Source organism: Lonchura striata, chromosome 4 (genome assembly GCF_050655825.1).
Source record: "Lonchura striata isolate lonStrDom1 chromosome 4, ASM5065582v1, whole genome shotgun sequence".
Classification (NCBI taxonomy): Eukaryota; Metazoa; Chordata; class Aves; order Passeriformes; family Estrildidae; genus Lonchura; species Lonchura striata.
Window position 1 is genome coordinate 66,780,108 of NC_140706.1, and position 16,703 is coordinate 66,796,810.

Sequence of the window (16,703 nt, forward strand, 5' to 3'; positions counted from 1 at the left end):
ATGTGGATTCTTGGACTGTGCTTTTGGCAAAGGTTGCACATGAAAAAAGATTTTTACAGCTTCTTCATCCAGGCTCTACTGTGTCATGAGAACATTTCTTCACTGTAATGACATTGTTACTGGAAGTTCTCTGAAATGTAATAAAAGGCAATATCTGGACTGGATTCCAGGCCTTATGTATAAAGCCTGTGTGTATTAAGGACACAATTAGGACAAAAAATGTGATTATAGTACTTAGACCCATAGGCTTGCTCGTTTTTACAGTGGCAGAAGGTCAATGGGATAATTGCATTTTGGAATGAAGTACTGTATTAATCAGTGGCAGACATGAAGACTGGTATTTGGGAGTATGTGACAACTAAAAGAAACTTTGGGGTGGCTTCACCGGGTTCCTTCAGGCACTATTCATATGGGAATAGTTTTGTCAGAGTTTGGCTGATTAGATATGTTGTTATTGCCAAAAAAACAGACAAGACTTTCTCACAACAGTCCTGTTTCCTTTCCATTGAACTATACAATGTTACAGACTAGCCCTAAAAAAGTGCTGTTGTCTTTTAAATATATTTCCAGATGGAATTCCTGACAGGAAAAATCAGCAGAACTAATGCATATGCCTTTAAAATAAATTTAATTCCAGCAAGTTAATTTTTCATTTCCACAGAGTATGACCTGATGAATAGCATAAAGGAAATTGGTGTGTGATACTATAATCCCACCTTCAATGTGGAAAAGGTACAGCAAAGAAAGAATTGGATACAAATTGAGAAGAAATTTTAGGGTCTATTTGGAGGCAGTTGTGGTTTAGCCACTATGAAAGGAAAATGTGACAGTACAGCCAATGTGATGGCTGCCCAGTTAATTCACTGTTGGAGGATTTTCCTGTTACCAGCCAATATTCAGGTTTGCAGTAGTGAGGATCTGAGGAACATGGCTGAAGCTTCCATTAACTTCAAAAACTATGTAACTTGGTGTTGTAAAACTGCAAATAATGTGGGTTTCTTTTTGGGTTCTGGCCTGCAAAGGATTGACTGACATTAACTCTTCTGCTGGGGCAAGTTCTTCTCCTCCTTTGTGGTATTCGAATGTTTACTTTTAGCTAAGCCATTTTTTAAAGCTATTTATATTTAGTAGGTGGGCAGGCAGAAGTGGAGACCACCAATAGGTATTTGGACCAAATAAAAATCAGTTGCACTGTAACTTGGTGAGACAGATTGAGATCCCTTCAGAATTGATGAAGAAAATGTGTCCCATCTGTAGTTTTTTATTTTAAAATAAGTTTTGGAGTATGGTATGAAATACACATTGGCCAGTATTAATTTGTTTGCAGTGAGCTTGTATCTGTTTTCACTTAAAATTTTCATTCAGTGAAAAATTCTTCTGAGTCTGTCTGACAAATAAGTTTAGCTCTCATGTCAGCAAAGTGTTCCCAATGACTGGAAGCGGGCTTGCTGCAGTTGCCTTGTCCTGATGATGCTCTTTTTTGGGCGTGCAGTACAGATGGGAGTTGTGCAAGCAGCTCCTGAGACAAAAATAGTGATGACATGGAAGAAAGAGTCCAGTCTTTCTCACCCACTGTCATCCTGACACTGCCAGTGGTGAATAATCATCCCTAGCACTCTTAAGAATGAGAAGAGGAGGAGGGGTGTTTGTTCTGGTCCTCTTTGTTCTTTCACTTCTGGTGGCGACTTATTTATGAAAACTGAATAGCTGTGCCTGCATCTGCTGCAGCTTGTGCTCTGGGCCCTTCTGTATTCCAAGATTCTGTAGTAGCACAACGTGCTACAGATTTTTTTTTTTTCCCTTGCTCAGATTCTCAGCTTTCATTAATTTAAAAAAAAAAAAAAAGTGAAAAAAAAAAAGTTTTGCCTCTTTTGGCTACAGAGACAACCTCAAAAATACGAACCAAATGTGAGACAATGCCTGGCTGAGTCTGTGGTCACCCTCCACAGTGAGCAAATGCCAAATGAGTTAAAAAAGGAGAGGGACAGATAACTGCCTTCTCTTCATATGCTCTGTCACCAACTGCCACATGCTGCCTGGTGGCTTTTCCTAGTGGATTTTCCCCTAAATTTAGCAATTCTGTCTTGCACCCGTAGTTATCCATGTTGTCTCCCCCATCATCATTTGTTATCATTTGGCTCCAAGTGTGGGCACTCAAGCAGCTACATCAACACAGCCTTTCCAACATGAAAGTGGCACAGAGCATAAAATGTATTTTTTTTCATTTTTAGCTAATGAGCTAATTTTAATGCTTCTTCTAAAAGGAGACTAAATCTTGAAAGCATAGAAAACATGCTTACAAAACAAATTTCCTGGTTTGAAAATCCCTCATATTAGTTGGAAAACTTGAGACATTTTCAAATCAGGCAATTTTACATAGATAAGTTGAAGTGAACAGCAGATAATTTCTCATTAACAGCATAAAGGTAAGTTAGCAAAAGTGCATATGTGCAAATGGTTTAAAAAGGCTTCTTTTTAATAGGCACCTAATTTCTTCTTTTTTTGCTAGACACGTAAATCAATTATCTGTGGCATGTGGCCTTGATTATACCCCTCAGTTAAACACTGACATTCTTGTGAAGAATTCCTTCTCATGCATGAGGCATGGCTGCACAACCTGTGCAGATGTCACATCTCAGGGAGTCGTAATTCTCATGAAGTTAATGGCAAATACCAGAAAAATACTGGAAAATTCAATTAAAAAAACGAAAGTGGAGGTGAAAGGGTTCAGTTTGGCATGAGAGGGAGTTTAAGCTCTATTCTCCCACATGTCCACAGGCAGAAACTGATAGTCATCCATTTTTCACTCATCCTTTTATTTGTCATTCAGTTCCAGACAGACAGGAACTTTTAGGAGTTGGTATTTATCCAAATTTGTTCTTGATTGGAAATCTCAGGAACATGTCTTGCTCATGTTTCTGCTGTTTACTGGTCTGAATAGATTTGGAGGGTTGTTTTCCTTACAACCTTTCCAAAAAATTAAAAAATTAGCAAAAATATGAAAATCTTAGAGAAATACAGTGAAAAATCACAATGCAGCTTCTCTGAGAAACTTCATGTTTTGGCAATTAGAGCTACTCATGTAGTTTTATTGCTGAATCTCCAAACCAAATCAGTTGCCAGATTTGGAGCCGAACCTTTCTGCCATTCCAGAAAATAAATGGCATGAGACTGCTTCAGGAGATTGCTTCCAAAATAAAAAAATCTAAGTTGTCCTCTAATTTTTCATTGTAGGTTGGAATTTATTTGGGTGATTTAATGTTTCTTTGAAGTCTTCGTGGGAGTTGGAGTCTTACTGTAAAAGATAAACTATATATTTATGAGGTTGTAAAACTTACTTTTATAATACTGAAGCTTTGAAAAAGTTTATTTCTTGTTTAGGTTTGAGGTTTGGAAAGAAACATTATTTAGAATGCTTGGGAAATACATAGGGAGCTTTTAATTACTGTGTCCTTTCTTTTCATTGCCACTTTGAAATCATTGTACTAGGGAATTTCATATTTTTTTGTAAAAAGTTGTGAGTGAACTTGGAATTTAATTGCTTTGTAATTAAAGAGGGAAGACTAAATAGTTTCAAATGGCCTATTACCTGTAGATCTAATTAAATAAACTTCTGTGCAGTGACACGGACCAGTGAGAGCAGCAGATTTCAGCCCCAAAGTCTCATAGCACCTGCAGAAGAGGCAGAGAAATTTTTAATGCACAATATACTGCAAATGCATTAAAAGCTAAGTGTGCTGCCTGAGTCTCCAGGTGCCCTTTACTCTGCTGGATAAGTTATTCTTTTTGAGCAGGTGTGCATAAATGGCCACAGAAGTATCTCATTCAATAGGTGTTTAGATCAGCAGCATAAAGTATTAATGCCAAATTACTGCCATGTTTGTAATAATTTGGATTACTCTAAAGCTAACAATTCAGTTAAATACATTAAAATGCATTTAAAACTTCTGTTACATGCTTATGTAAATCCATTTAAAGATATGAAAGTGGAGGATATTTTTAAGTATTGAAACTTGCTAGTTAATAGCTTTTTGACTATTAAAGTATGAAAAGGTTGACATGCTATAAAAGTATTTATAACCAAGATCCCTTTTTTCCCCTTTTGAATGACCCTAGATCTTGCCTAGGAATACATTTGGAACAGATTTGTTTACAGAACTGACAGAAATGTAATAAATTAGAACAATTCATACTGGAGCTCCCATTGGATTTAAACTGATGTGTTGTATGAAATATTTTAACAATGCAAGAAGCAGGGTCATGGGACTGTAAGTTCTGTCTACTGTAACTTCTGTTTTGCTGATCTTAAGTAGTTCATGGGAATGCATCAAAAACAAAATGAGCTTTCTCTTAATGTTTTGGTCCTTCTTGTCCATGAAAGTGACTTATTGTATGGGGCAGAGTTGCAAAGCAAGTTTGCAAGCCCTTTGTTTGGAAATGTAAAATGCCTTGCTTTAGGCAGATATTTGGGGAAAAAATGCACAGCTTTGTTTTCCTTCTTCAAGCTAGCAACAAAAAATTCAGAATTAAAAAAAAATCAGTTCTATCTATAGGGCTTCTTTTGAATTATTTGCTTATTATAGTATGGCCTGATGCAGTGGTTAAAATTAACATCCCATTTTATGTCCAAAAGTCTGCTGCAATGGCAGTTTTTTAATCCCAGCCCTTAAAAAGGTCATTTCATCCCTGGGATGTGTGAAGGTCTGTATGAGTGTAGTGTGCTTCTTGCTATCCAAGCTTACTTTCAGATACAATATATAGGATCTCATTAACAAATGTATGGTAATACTGTAGAAAAGAAAAAAAGAAAAGGGTAAAAAAACCCAGGTTTTTGCTTCCATAAAATGTTGCCAATCAAATAGTTTAAAACTGCTCTGAAACCTTCTGAAATTTATTTACTTGTCTGAAGTGCTTAGATATTTGGTGTATCTGAGGTAAGAATAGATCATTTTTAGCTCTAGTATGGAACAAAGTAATCGGAGCATCTTAGAATGTTTTGTGTTGGAAGAGACCTTAAAGCCCATCTCATTCCAACCCCCTGCCATGGGCAGGGACACCTTCCACTATCTCAGGTTATTCAAAGCCCCATCCAACCTGGCCTTGAACACTTCCAGGAATGGAGCATCCACAGCTTCTCTGGGCACTGATACATCATTTAAAGGGGAAAAGAATGCCAAACACACAAACCCTTCCTTTTTTACTTTTTTATTTGGAGGGCTTTGGGAGTTTTTTGTTCACTTTCCCACCTATTTGGGGAAGCAAAATGAAAATTGTTTTTCAAAGAACGCTTGCAAGACAGGCAAGAGTCTCGTTTTTGAAGCAGAGATACAGAGACTGAGACAGAGGCACTTGAACTATTACCACTGCAAGTTTTTGTGGGAAGGCTGGGAGTCAGGGGAGGTGAAGTGTAATCATTAGTCAGGCAACACTGAACATCAGCTGAAATCTCAGGATTGTTGTTGTGCCAGCCCATTGAGGGTTTTCTCATTGCAGGGAAATGAAATCCGCTACTGAAAAAACACTTAAGTGATGTAAAAACAAAAATAGCTTACGTTTGCAGGTATATATTGGAAGGCAGGATGTGGGCATGGGATTAATGTGAGAGGTTAGGGAGCAGGGTCACTTAGGTCTAAAGTCACAGAGAATGATTTTGAAGAGCTCCCTGCCTGTTCTGAAGTATCCCGACCTAGAAACAGACTTTCACTTCAAGTGGGAGCTTTGGGATCTGCAGAATCACAGGACACTCTTTGCTCTTACTCAGCAAAGTTTTTTTATTTGGGTTATGTGCAAGAATTGAGGGCTTCACAAAGTTACATACAGAATATTTTAATAAAATACATGGTAAAGTAATGAATTATGCTATCCTACAGGTCAGGTTAGGACATTACTTGAATTTGTGGCATGTTATGGTGGATAAAGCTGTTTCTGTTTTCTTTTAGAACCAAAAATAAAAGAATCCTCTGGAATGGAGAAAGATTATATTCTTGTTCCTGGCCTTCTCATTCAAAAATCTTCAAGTAGTCAATCTTACTTGTGTAGTTTTGTCCTCTGAACAAAATGTGCAAAAGTGTCCTCTCCAGTTATTTCATTTTGTGGAGAAGCATGATTTTGTTTTAGGTATTGTTCAGTCCTGTTTGTAGTGCTTCCATAATTACTAAGGGAAGCAGAAATATTTTAGTAACACTTACCTCCCTGTTCTCAGCTGTGGTGTTTGTACAGTGCTCATGTAGACTAAACAATTAGCAGAGTGACCTTAATGGGACATTCAGAACCTCTGCTGAAGCCACTGGGGAGCAAAAACCACAGCTCTGTTACCAGCCTGAATTTGCTGCCAAAACAACCTCAGAGACTGAGCAGTTTGATCCACAGTGTTTAAACACAATAAAAACATAAATATAGAAGCAACATCCTTCAGAGGCTCACTTAAAATGTTTTTTTTTGTATGGAGATGGGGCTGAAATGGAGTTGAACACATTGATCTATGGTTGCTTTTCCTTCAGTATAATTTAGAGATGAGTTACTTAGCTTTGGTTTGAAGAGTAGTTGGTTTTGTGTCTGATTAGCTGAGCTGGCTGTAAGGAAGGAATCACAAGCTGGAGAAGTGAGGTGCAGTTCTGACCTGAAACGCAGTCACTGAAGGTGCTGCCTCCGTGACCTCTGTGGTTTTCCCGTAACTTCCGCAAGAGCAGCGTTCAAACAACACGATGTGTCACTAATCAGAGAGGGTAGGTCCTCATCAAGTGCTTACCTTGGCCCTGCCAGAGCAAATGTTTAAAATGGCAGAGGCAGCTGTGTGTCCAGACGGCTCTGCCTTGGTTCAGCCCCATTCCTGAGAGGCTTACGGCTGCTAAGGCAGCGCGGGGAACTTCCTCACATGTTCTGCTGGGAACGGTGTCCCTTTCCTTGAGTGGGGAGGGGACAGACACAGTCTGTGTCTATGAAATAATGTCCCTTTTACCTCTAAAGAGTCAACGGGCTGCAAAAACAGAGAGATATGACTACGAGAAAACCTATGTCTTTATATGATGAGTCACCCACCCGATAACCAGGGTGTTTATCTAGAGCTCAGTCCTCACTTGCAAAATTTCAGTGCACAGAGGTCCAAAGATGTTTAAAAACATTTTTGAGTGTCTCTCCTGTATCATAAAAGCTTTTAAAAAAAGGGGTGGTGGTCAAGTTAGTGATTTATATACATTTAATCATGCATATGCAGCAGATGTGAATACCCTCTTCTGTAATTAAATAAACATAATAATTGTCTTAATCTAAATAGCTGAAAATTACGTAGAATTCCATTGTTAACCACATTGGAAAAGGGATTATTCCTTTAACGATATAATAATACTTAATAATATTATTTCAGTTGCAGCTTTGATGATTTTGCTTAGATGTTTAGTGTTGTCCAAGGCAGACACACAATGCCTAATTCAGAGTGATTTTCAATATTATTTTTGTTAATAGCACCTATTTTTTTCTTATTACTATACTTGTGCATATGATGATACCAGTGCATATAATTATCAAAGTTTTCTGCTATTATATTTAATTTATATTCACTGTGTTTACTGGGGAAAATATTTTATTGTGGGTGTTCCCCACCCAAAAATGTCTTGGCTTTTATTTATTCTTCTTTCAACATTGAGTTAAGCAGAGTTGGATCAGAAATAATTACAGCTTTCTCTCCTTTCAACAGGTTTTCGAAAAATAAGTCTGGATGACCTCCGAAAGGCCTACATTGTGAAAGATGTGCAGCAATATATTCTGCATCGTTTGGACCAGGAAGAAGCCCTGAGACAACACCTCACAAAAGAAACGGCAGAAATGCTGAATCAGCTTCACATCAAAAGCAGCGGTTGCTTTTTGTATCTGGAACGCGTCCTAGATGGAGTTGTGGAGAATTTTATCATGCTACGGGAAATCCGTGATATTCCAGGAACATTAAATGGCCTCTACCTTTGGCTCTGTCAGAGACTTTTTGTGAGAAAACAGTTTGCAAAGGTCCAGCCCATCCTTAATGTGATTCTTGCAGCCTGCAGGCCCTTGACCACCACGGAATTGTATCACGCCGTGTGGACCAAAAACATGACGCTGACAATGGAAGACTTTCAACGCAAATTGGATGTCCTGTCCAAAGTCTTTATCGATGGCCTTGGAAATACAAAAATCTTGTTTCATTACAGTTTTGCAGAGTGGTTGCTGGATGTAAAGCACTGTACACAGAAATACTTGTGTAATGCCGCAGAGGGACACAGAATGCTGGCAATGAGTTACACCTGCCGGGCAAAGGATTTAACACCATTAGAAGCTCAAGAGTTTGCACTGCATCTCATTAATTCTAATTTACAGTTGGAGACTTCCGAGCTGGCTTTGTGGATGATATGGAATGGCACACCTGTCAAAGACTCCCTGTCAACCTTAATTCCTAAAGAGCAAGAGGTGTTACAGCTGCTGGTAAAGGCTGGTGCTCACGTCAACAGCGAAGATGACCGCACGTCTTGCATCGTCCGGCAGGCTCTGGAGAGGGAAGACTCCATCCGCACCTTGTTGGACAACGGGGCGTCCGTAAACCAGTGCGATTCCAACGGGAGAACGCTGTTGGCCAACGCGGCGTACAGCGGCAACCTCGACGTGGTCAACCTGCTGGTTTCAAGGGGGGCGGATCTGGAGATCGAAGACACCCACGGGCAAACAGCGCTGACCTTGGCTTCTCGGCAGGGGCACACCAAGGTGGTCAACTGCCTCATCGGCTGTGGGGCCAACGTCAACCACACGGACCACGACGGCTGGACGGCGCTGCGCTCGGCGGCGTGGGGAGGGCACACGGAGGTGGTGTCCGCGCTCCTGTACGCCGGGGTCAAAGTGGACTGCGCCGATGCTGACAGCCGGACGGCGCTGAGAGCGGCGGCCTGGGGAGGACACGAAGATATCGTGCTGAATCTGCTCCAGCACGGGGCTGAAGTTAATAAAGCTGACAACGAGGGCAGGACGGCTCTGATCGCAGCTGCGTACATGGGGCACAAGGAGATCGTGGAGCACCTGCTGGACCACGGTGCGGAGGTGAACCACGAGGACGTGGACGGGAGGACGGCGCTGTCTGTGGCTGCGCTCTGCGTGCCGGCCAGTAAGGGACACGCCTCGGTGGTCAGCCTCCTCATCGACCGCGGTGCTGAAGTCGACCACTGTGACAAGGATGGCATGACTCCACTGCTGGTGGCCGCCTATGAAGGACACGTGGATGTGGTTGATCTGCTCCTGGAAGGAGGAGCTGATGTTGATCACACAGACAACAACGGCCGGACGCCGCTTCTGGCAGCAGCCTCCATGGGCCACGCCTCAGTGGTGAATACTCTCTTGTTTTGGGGTGCAGCTGTTGACAGCATTGACAGTGAAGGTAGAACAGTCCTGAGCATAGCATCTGCGCAGGGCAATGTTGAAGTAGTACGGACTCTGCTGGACAGGGGGCTAGATGAAAATCACAGAGACGATGCAGGCTGGACACCTTTGCACATGGCAGCTTTTGAAGGTCACAGGTTGATCTGTGAAGCTCTTATAGAACAAGGTGCTAGAACAAATGAAATTGATAATGATGGAAGGATACCTTTCATATTAGCCGCACAGGAAGGTCACTATGATTGTGTGCAGATGTTACTGGAAAATAAATCCAACATTGATCAGAGAGGCTACGATGGGAGAAATGCTCTCCGAGTTGCTGCCTTAGAAGGTCACAGAGATATAGTTGAGCTACTGCTCAGCCACGGAGCAGATGTGAACTACAAAGACGCTGATGGCCGGCCAACGCTTTATATCCTAGCATTAGAAAACCAGCTTACGATGGCTGAGTATTTTTTAGAAAATGGTGCAAATGTCGAAGCAAGCGACGCTGAAGGAAGAACAGCACTCCATGTTTCCTGCTGGCAGGGCCATTTGGAGATGGTGCAGGTGCTGATAACGTACCACGCTGACGTGAACGCTGCAGATAACGAGAAGAGATCCGCTTTGCAGTCTGCTGCATGGCAAGGCCACGTGAAGGTCGTGCAGCTTCTCATCGAGCATGGTGCTCTGGTTGACCACACTTGTAATCAAGGTGCTACTGGACTCTGCATTGCGGCCCAAGAGGGGCACATTGACGTTGTCCAGATATTACTGGAGCATGGTGCTGATCCAAATCACGCTGACCAGTTTGGGCGCACTGCTATGCGGGTTGCAGCCAAAAATGGACACTCCCAGATTATCAAATTACTGGAAAAATATGGTGCATCAACTCTGAATGGTTGCACTCCGTCTCCAGTCCACACAATGGAGCAGAAGCCCTTACAGTCAGTCTCCTCTAAAATGCAGTCCTTAACCATGAAGTCCAATAGTTCAGGGAGTACAGGAGGAGACGTGCAGTCTGGAATGCGGGGATTATCCAATGGGCCTGCACACGCCTTCAGTTCTCCTTCGGAGTCTCCCGATTCTACGGTTGACCGTCAGAAGTCATCTTTATCAAATAATTCCCTGAAAAGCTCCAAAAATTCTTCTCTCCGCACCACGTCCTCAACGGCCACCGCTCAGACGGTGCCCATCGACAGTTTCCACAGCCTGTCGTTCACAGAGCAAATCCAGCAGCATTCCCTGCCACGCAGCAGAAGCAGGCAGTCCATTGTCTCCCCTTCTTCCACAACTCATTCCCTAAGTCAAAATCATAATTCACCCAGTAGTGAGTTTGAATGGAGCCAAGTGAAACCTAGTTTGAAATCAACTAAAGCGAACAAAGGGGGCAAAACAGACAACTCCAGCAAGTCTGGGTCAGCTGGAAAGAAAATAAAGCAGAGTAGTTCCTCCCAACCCAAAGTGCTAGAGTATGAAATGACTCAGTTTGATAAACGAGTACCTATTGCCAAATCTGGCACAAGCATGCCACTCAAATCAATGCCGCCAGAGCCACAGTGCAAGATTTTGGTCCCTCCAGCTCAGCAAGAAGTTGGTCGATCTCAGCAGCAGTTCCTGATTCACCAACAGAGCGGGGAGCAGAAGAAGAGAAATGGCATTATGACAAATCCAAATTACCATCTTCAGAGCAATCAGGTTTTTCTCGGCAGGGTTTCTGTCCCACGAACAGTGCAGGACAGGGGGCATCAGGATGTGTTGGAAGGCTATCCCTCCGCAGAGACAGAACTCAGCCTTAAGCAAGCCTTAAAACTTCAGATTGAAGGTAGTGACCCAAGCTTCAACTACAAGAAGGAAACACCATTGTAAAAGGTAACTTACCTAGTCACAAAGGAACCAAATGCCTGCATTTCATTTAAAATGTGCTAAAATTACATTTTACTATCATTACCATCATAATTGCTTATGTGATGGATGTTAAAATCTTAACCTGTCAAGTATTTCCTTTGCTGTCATTTAAAATCACCAGCCATAGAGGAATTGGATCACTATTGTGTTGTCTCTTGAATTCAGTTGCTCTAATTGTGGCCCACTGTCTTTGATAACTGAGTTTCAGGTGGCATTGATTTGGAATTTGATTTTCAAATGTAAGGACAGATGAGAATTTCAGTTCATGATATATTCAGATGCAGTATTTATTTTATTATTTACAAAAATGCTCTTCAGAAAGTTTCTAAAGGTTCTTATAAGTTATAGGCAACCACTTTGCTGAATGTGGATTTTAAGGGTGAAGCGTAAGTACAAATTACTATTCTAAAGCTTTGATTTTGTATTTCTGTTACTGTAAAGATAGTCCTCCTATAAAAGAGGTGGCTTTTCTTAGTGCAAAATTATAATCTATGTTATGGTACCAATTTTCTGACCATTGTGTTGTTCTTAATCAGTGAACGTCATTTAGATATCTCACCTCCTCTCCAATACTGAATTTTAAGCTGAAAAAGTAATTATCAGTCTCTTTTTCAGATATGAATTGTCAGTGAGTCAGCTAAAATAGTTCTATGTTTCTCCCTCTTCCTGTTGAGGTGTATATTTTTTAGGGTATTTGGAATGTGTTAATATGTTTTCTATTGGAATTTCAGAGAAGCAGCATCTTTATGAAATGCGTACCCACCTCTTATTGCTCGCTCACTTTTGAAAACATTTTTTTGCCTGTGAATGCAGCATTTTGGACAGCTCGGGCTGCTGCTCCTTAGAACAAGAATGTTCTTGCCAGTTCTGACTCAGTTCTGCTGCAGGTCATCAAAGACAGCATGTTTCTAGGACAGTTTAAGGGGGTGCAGAATCCACACATGGAAGGTTTTCAGCTGTCAAAAACACATAAACAGGCATTTTCCCAAAATGTTCTGGAAATTGATTTTAATTGAATATATCTGTAGATGTAGCTGAGGTCCACAGAGAATTGTAGAGCAATAGAATACTGTGCAGGACCCTGTTGGGTTGGTATTTTGCTTCAATTAAAATGTTTGAAACAATACAGTGTTTCAGAAACATCTGCTCTAGATGTTTGTAAAATTTGTAAAATGCAAATTTTACCTAAGGGTCAGATGAGCTGTGGGGCAGGACAGCAGGAACAGACATAGAGAGAAATCATCAGCTGGGAGAGAAAAGTACCTAAATCTTTGTAAAAGTTACAAGGACTTCAGATTCCCACAGTAGTACATCATGCCCAAACAGGATTAGAATTTGTTTGTAATATTTTCCTGCTTCTGTAAAACTTTGAAACATGTAATTAAGGATTGTATTTCCTAACTCTGACGTGCCTGCACCTGATGCTCATTGCTTGCTTTCATGTTGTACTTTATTGTAAATCCATTGCATGGTTCTGACGTAGAATGTGTTCATCTGACCTGACCTGTCATCAAAAGCCTGGTTTTGGTGAATTTTTACATCTCCCTTGGTTTTAAAATATAAACAGCATATAAAGAAATCTGAACATTCCACATATCACACTAAAATTTGGCTTTGCTTTGTCTAGAACAAATGGTGTGCTACTGAAAATACAGGGTTTCTCTTAGTGAAATTCTTGGTTTTACAAATGGCTAAAAAATGAGGTGTAGATAACCAAATGGTTCCTTTTGCTTTTCTCTTAACACTTCCCAGAGCGTCACTTTAAAGATTGGAGTTTAGAGCAAATCTGTGTGGATTATGAATTGCTTAGCACAGGCTGTAATTTGCCTCCTCTCTTGCCAAATCTCAAGCAGAAAAATGGGTAATTTTCCTGACCGGTGGATAAGTGAGTCACCTGTGGGGAATCACATCAGAAACACTCCACAGGAGCACCACAGGAATGGCTTTCCTTTCCTGGCTGCTGCTTCCCACCAGGAAACTCTTGTGTTGTGGGGACCTTGCAGGTTCTTGGGATGGCAGAGAGCACAGGGAATCAATCACAGGACCGGGGTTAGGCAGGAAACACTTTTCCTCATCAGGTTGTTGTTGTTGTGTGCTTTTGACTTTAATTAGGGGTGATACAGCTCTATTTCTGACAATGCTGTTTGTGTTACAGACTATTTCAAAGCTTAAAGTTTTTATTTTATACTTCCAGGCCAATTCCATGATGCTGTGAACAGAAGCGCTTCTGCTCCCAATGATTTATCAGCTGGCTGGGATGAAAGCAAACAATGCTTGTTTAGTCCACCTAGAAATTCAAGAATGTGATTCCTACAGTTCAGTTACCTTAATTACTGTAACGTGCCTACATTTTCAGGCTGCCTTCTCAGTATAACCCTCTGTGCTTCGAAATTTTATTTTGTGTACTTTGTATTTAAAACACAGAACGAGCACTTTTTTTAATTGCAGAAAGATATATGCTGTATTTCCCTGACCACAGCTGAAAATGGTAAGAACCAGGAATTCGGATTTCCTATTCCAGATCGCTTGGTAGAGGTGCATGTGCCACAGTGAACTGTGTTAAGGAAAAGGCAGTGCTTTTTGTATTTATTTTTCTGTGGCTAAAGAAAATACGCAACGAGTTTGTCACATTTGCATTGTTGTCATGTATTGTCAGTTCCCCGTGTACTTCAAAAGGTTCCCTCCAGAATTACAGGTCTTTTAACAGTATTTTATAAATACTGTACTTGTGTGTTCTGTCTGTGTAATTGCTGTTCAGTGGTGGCAAAGAAGTCGGACTGCAACCACCTGCAGTGTCTTTGGGATTTTTAAGAGGCAAAAATCCACTCTCTGGTACTACAGCACCAAATCTGGATGGCAGACTGGGACCACTGAAAGCAATAGGCAAGTTTTGGACACTTGGTCTGCAATAGGCTCTGTTATTGCTATGGTGATGAGGTAACTAATATGGGTATGTCTGAGGTGCTAAAAGATCTGATCCTGCTTTCTTGTATATCTCTATACATTAGAAACAGCTCTTTCTCTTTTCCAAGGTAAAGGACTATTTTTGGGAATGTCAGTAAAGCAAACCATGGAAAATACAGACCCTTTGTGAGCAAGGCTGAGAGAATCCGCAGCGAGAGCGCAGTGGAAAAAAACAGAGACAGCGTTGCCTGGGGAGTACAGAGATGGCTGAGTTAGCCCTGTCCTGAGACAATAACTCCTTAAAGCACAAACTGGTATGAATGTGGTTACTGCTTCACGGGGATTAGGTAGAGCCAGCGTGTCTCTGTACCTGGAGCACGGTGAATCAGCAGTCAGGAGAGCCCATCCATGGATAATGGAAAGCTGGCTTCCCGCTCTTACAGCAGAAGTATTTCACTTGTGTGAAAAAGAGCAAAGTCAAGGTCATTGTTGTGAAAGCGAGCAGTGTGAGTTTTCCCTTTGAATGTGCACATCTTACTTGCACAGTTCTGCAAGTGATAAAATGAAATAAGTGGGTTCTTTTCTCCTACAAATGCAAGCTTTATTCTACTATTCACCATTACACAGCCTTGCTCTTTAGAAAATAAGCCTATTTTTGTATGCAAGTGTTTCTTCTAAAGGCTTGGGTTTCATCTTTTTCATACTCTAATTCTGATCATTCCAGAAATAAGATGATAAAGAGCTGAGGTTATTTTTCATAGATGATTAATAAGATCCTTGAACTTTGATGAAAGGCCTCTAGATGTAGATGTAATGCATATTCTGAGGTACTGAAGGGCTCCATGTCTGGTTATTATGATCAACTGTCATCAGAATACTTTTCTTCTTTTAAATCTTGCACCTCCATTGTTATTTGCTTTTTCCTAAATGTAAAAAAAAAAAAATCTTTTATAGTCAGGCATTCAGCATATAGTAAAATTAGATGTTAGAAGCTGATACACGGCAATATGGATTACTCTGAATGTTTCATGTATTGAATTTCTTGTCCCTGTGGGACAATTATAAAATAAACATAACAGGAGTCTGGCAGAATGGCCTTAAGAGGGTTAGTGGTTTAGAAAAGAAAAAGTACCAAAATGTTCTCAGCAAACTTGTTCCAAACCTCAAGTGTAGTACATTTGCAATACTGTGCAAGAATATGACTTTCCTTAGTGATTAGATGTATGTTTTGTTCTGTGGAAAGGGATCACTGAACGCCAACTTTTTTTCTACTGACCTTGACTGTCATTGGGATTATATTTATTTAATTTTATTGTGTTGTTATGAGTTGCACCTTGTGGACAGAGGACTTAAAAATATGGCCAATTTCACAAGGGGCCACAACTTAGAGATAGTCTGGTGGGTTTTGTGTGAATAGTATTTACATTTGAAACAGTCACTGGGGAAACCCTCTCTCCGTATCAGCAGAAAGTAGACCTGTCAAAAATGTTTTCAGAATGACAATTCTGCCACATTTTTGCATATCCCTTTGGAATGGGGCATGAATTGCTTTAAATCATCTGTTTTCTCAGATGGTCTGTGTAATTCGACATTGCTGTTGCGTGTGGTTTTTAGCATCACCATTTATCAAGGGTTTGGGTGCCAAGCAAAGTTGCTGTTCCCCCATTGCTCCCTCTGCTCTGCCCTTTCCCATCTGTAAATGGAGTGGAGGTGAGCAGAGAGGTGCAGCTGTGACTCAGCACAGCTCCTTCTGCCAGGGCAGCAGTTCTCACCACCCAAAAAACCTGAATAAAACAGAAATCCTGTTTCTCTTCATCCCATTTCACTGGTCCTTCCAAGGTCATCTCCACAAGACATCCAAAATTCTTGATGGGAGAGCTGGGGAAAAAGACTTGTTTTGTGGACATGGATATCAATACTGTGTACTTGTGGAAAAACTCATCTGGAGAGAAATGCATTAAGAGATACCAAGGCACAATTGATGCATTTTTGTCTTCTCTGTGAACAGTATTGAAAACATTACCATTTCTTTAAAACTAAAAAGGTGTTTTCCCTCCTCAGTTACTCTGCTATGCAAATGTCTGTTATGCTTAATAGTCCCCATCTGAACTCCTCAGTTAACTTGGTTTGCAGATAGACTGTTTTTTCCTGGAGTGTGTTGTAAATAGCCTTTAATGTACATTGAATGAATTTCACATTGTAAAATTTTTATTTTATTCCTTGTATTATATTAAGCGAAAATCCCTGTGTATATTAAAGTGCATAATAAATATATTTGCTTTTCAGCAGACATCTAACTGTTTTAATTTTTCTACCTCATTTCCTGGGATATTTCAGGAAAAGGTTATTAAACTTGATTAACTTTCATGTAGTGCTAAATGAAGCATGATTTGTGTGTCCAGTAAGCAGCCCAGGCTAGCAAACCTCAGACCCTGGCATTAATTCCTGTGGCTTTGAGCATATGCAGAAGATTTGCTGCATGTCCTTCTGTTTAAAGTGACCATTATATACTGTAAATACCA

General features: G+C 40.7%; 1 protein-coding gene across 1 annotated transcript in view; it reads left to right on the forward strand.

Moving 5' to 3' along the window:
- ANKRD50 (ankyrin repeat domain 50) overlaps positions 1–16,471 on the forward strand; it is a 39,005-nt gene extending 22,534 nt beyond the window's left edge. The window contains exons 4-5 of the mRNA XM_085579310.1: positions 7,694–11,241; positions 13,472–16,471. Of these exons, the coding sequence (XP_085435436.1) occupies positions 7,694–11,238 (3,545 nt within the window). The 3' untranslated portion in view covers positions 11,239–11,241; positions 13,472–16,471. The remainder of the gene's footprint in view (positions 1–7,693; positions 11,242–13,471) is intronic.
- Positions 16,472–16,703: the final 232 nt, after the last annotated feature.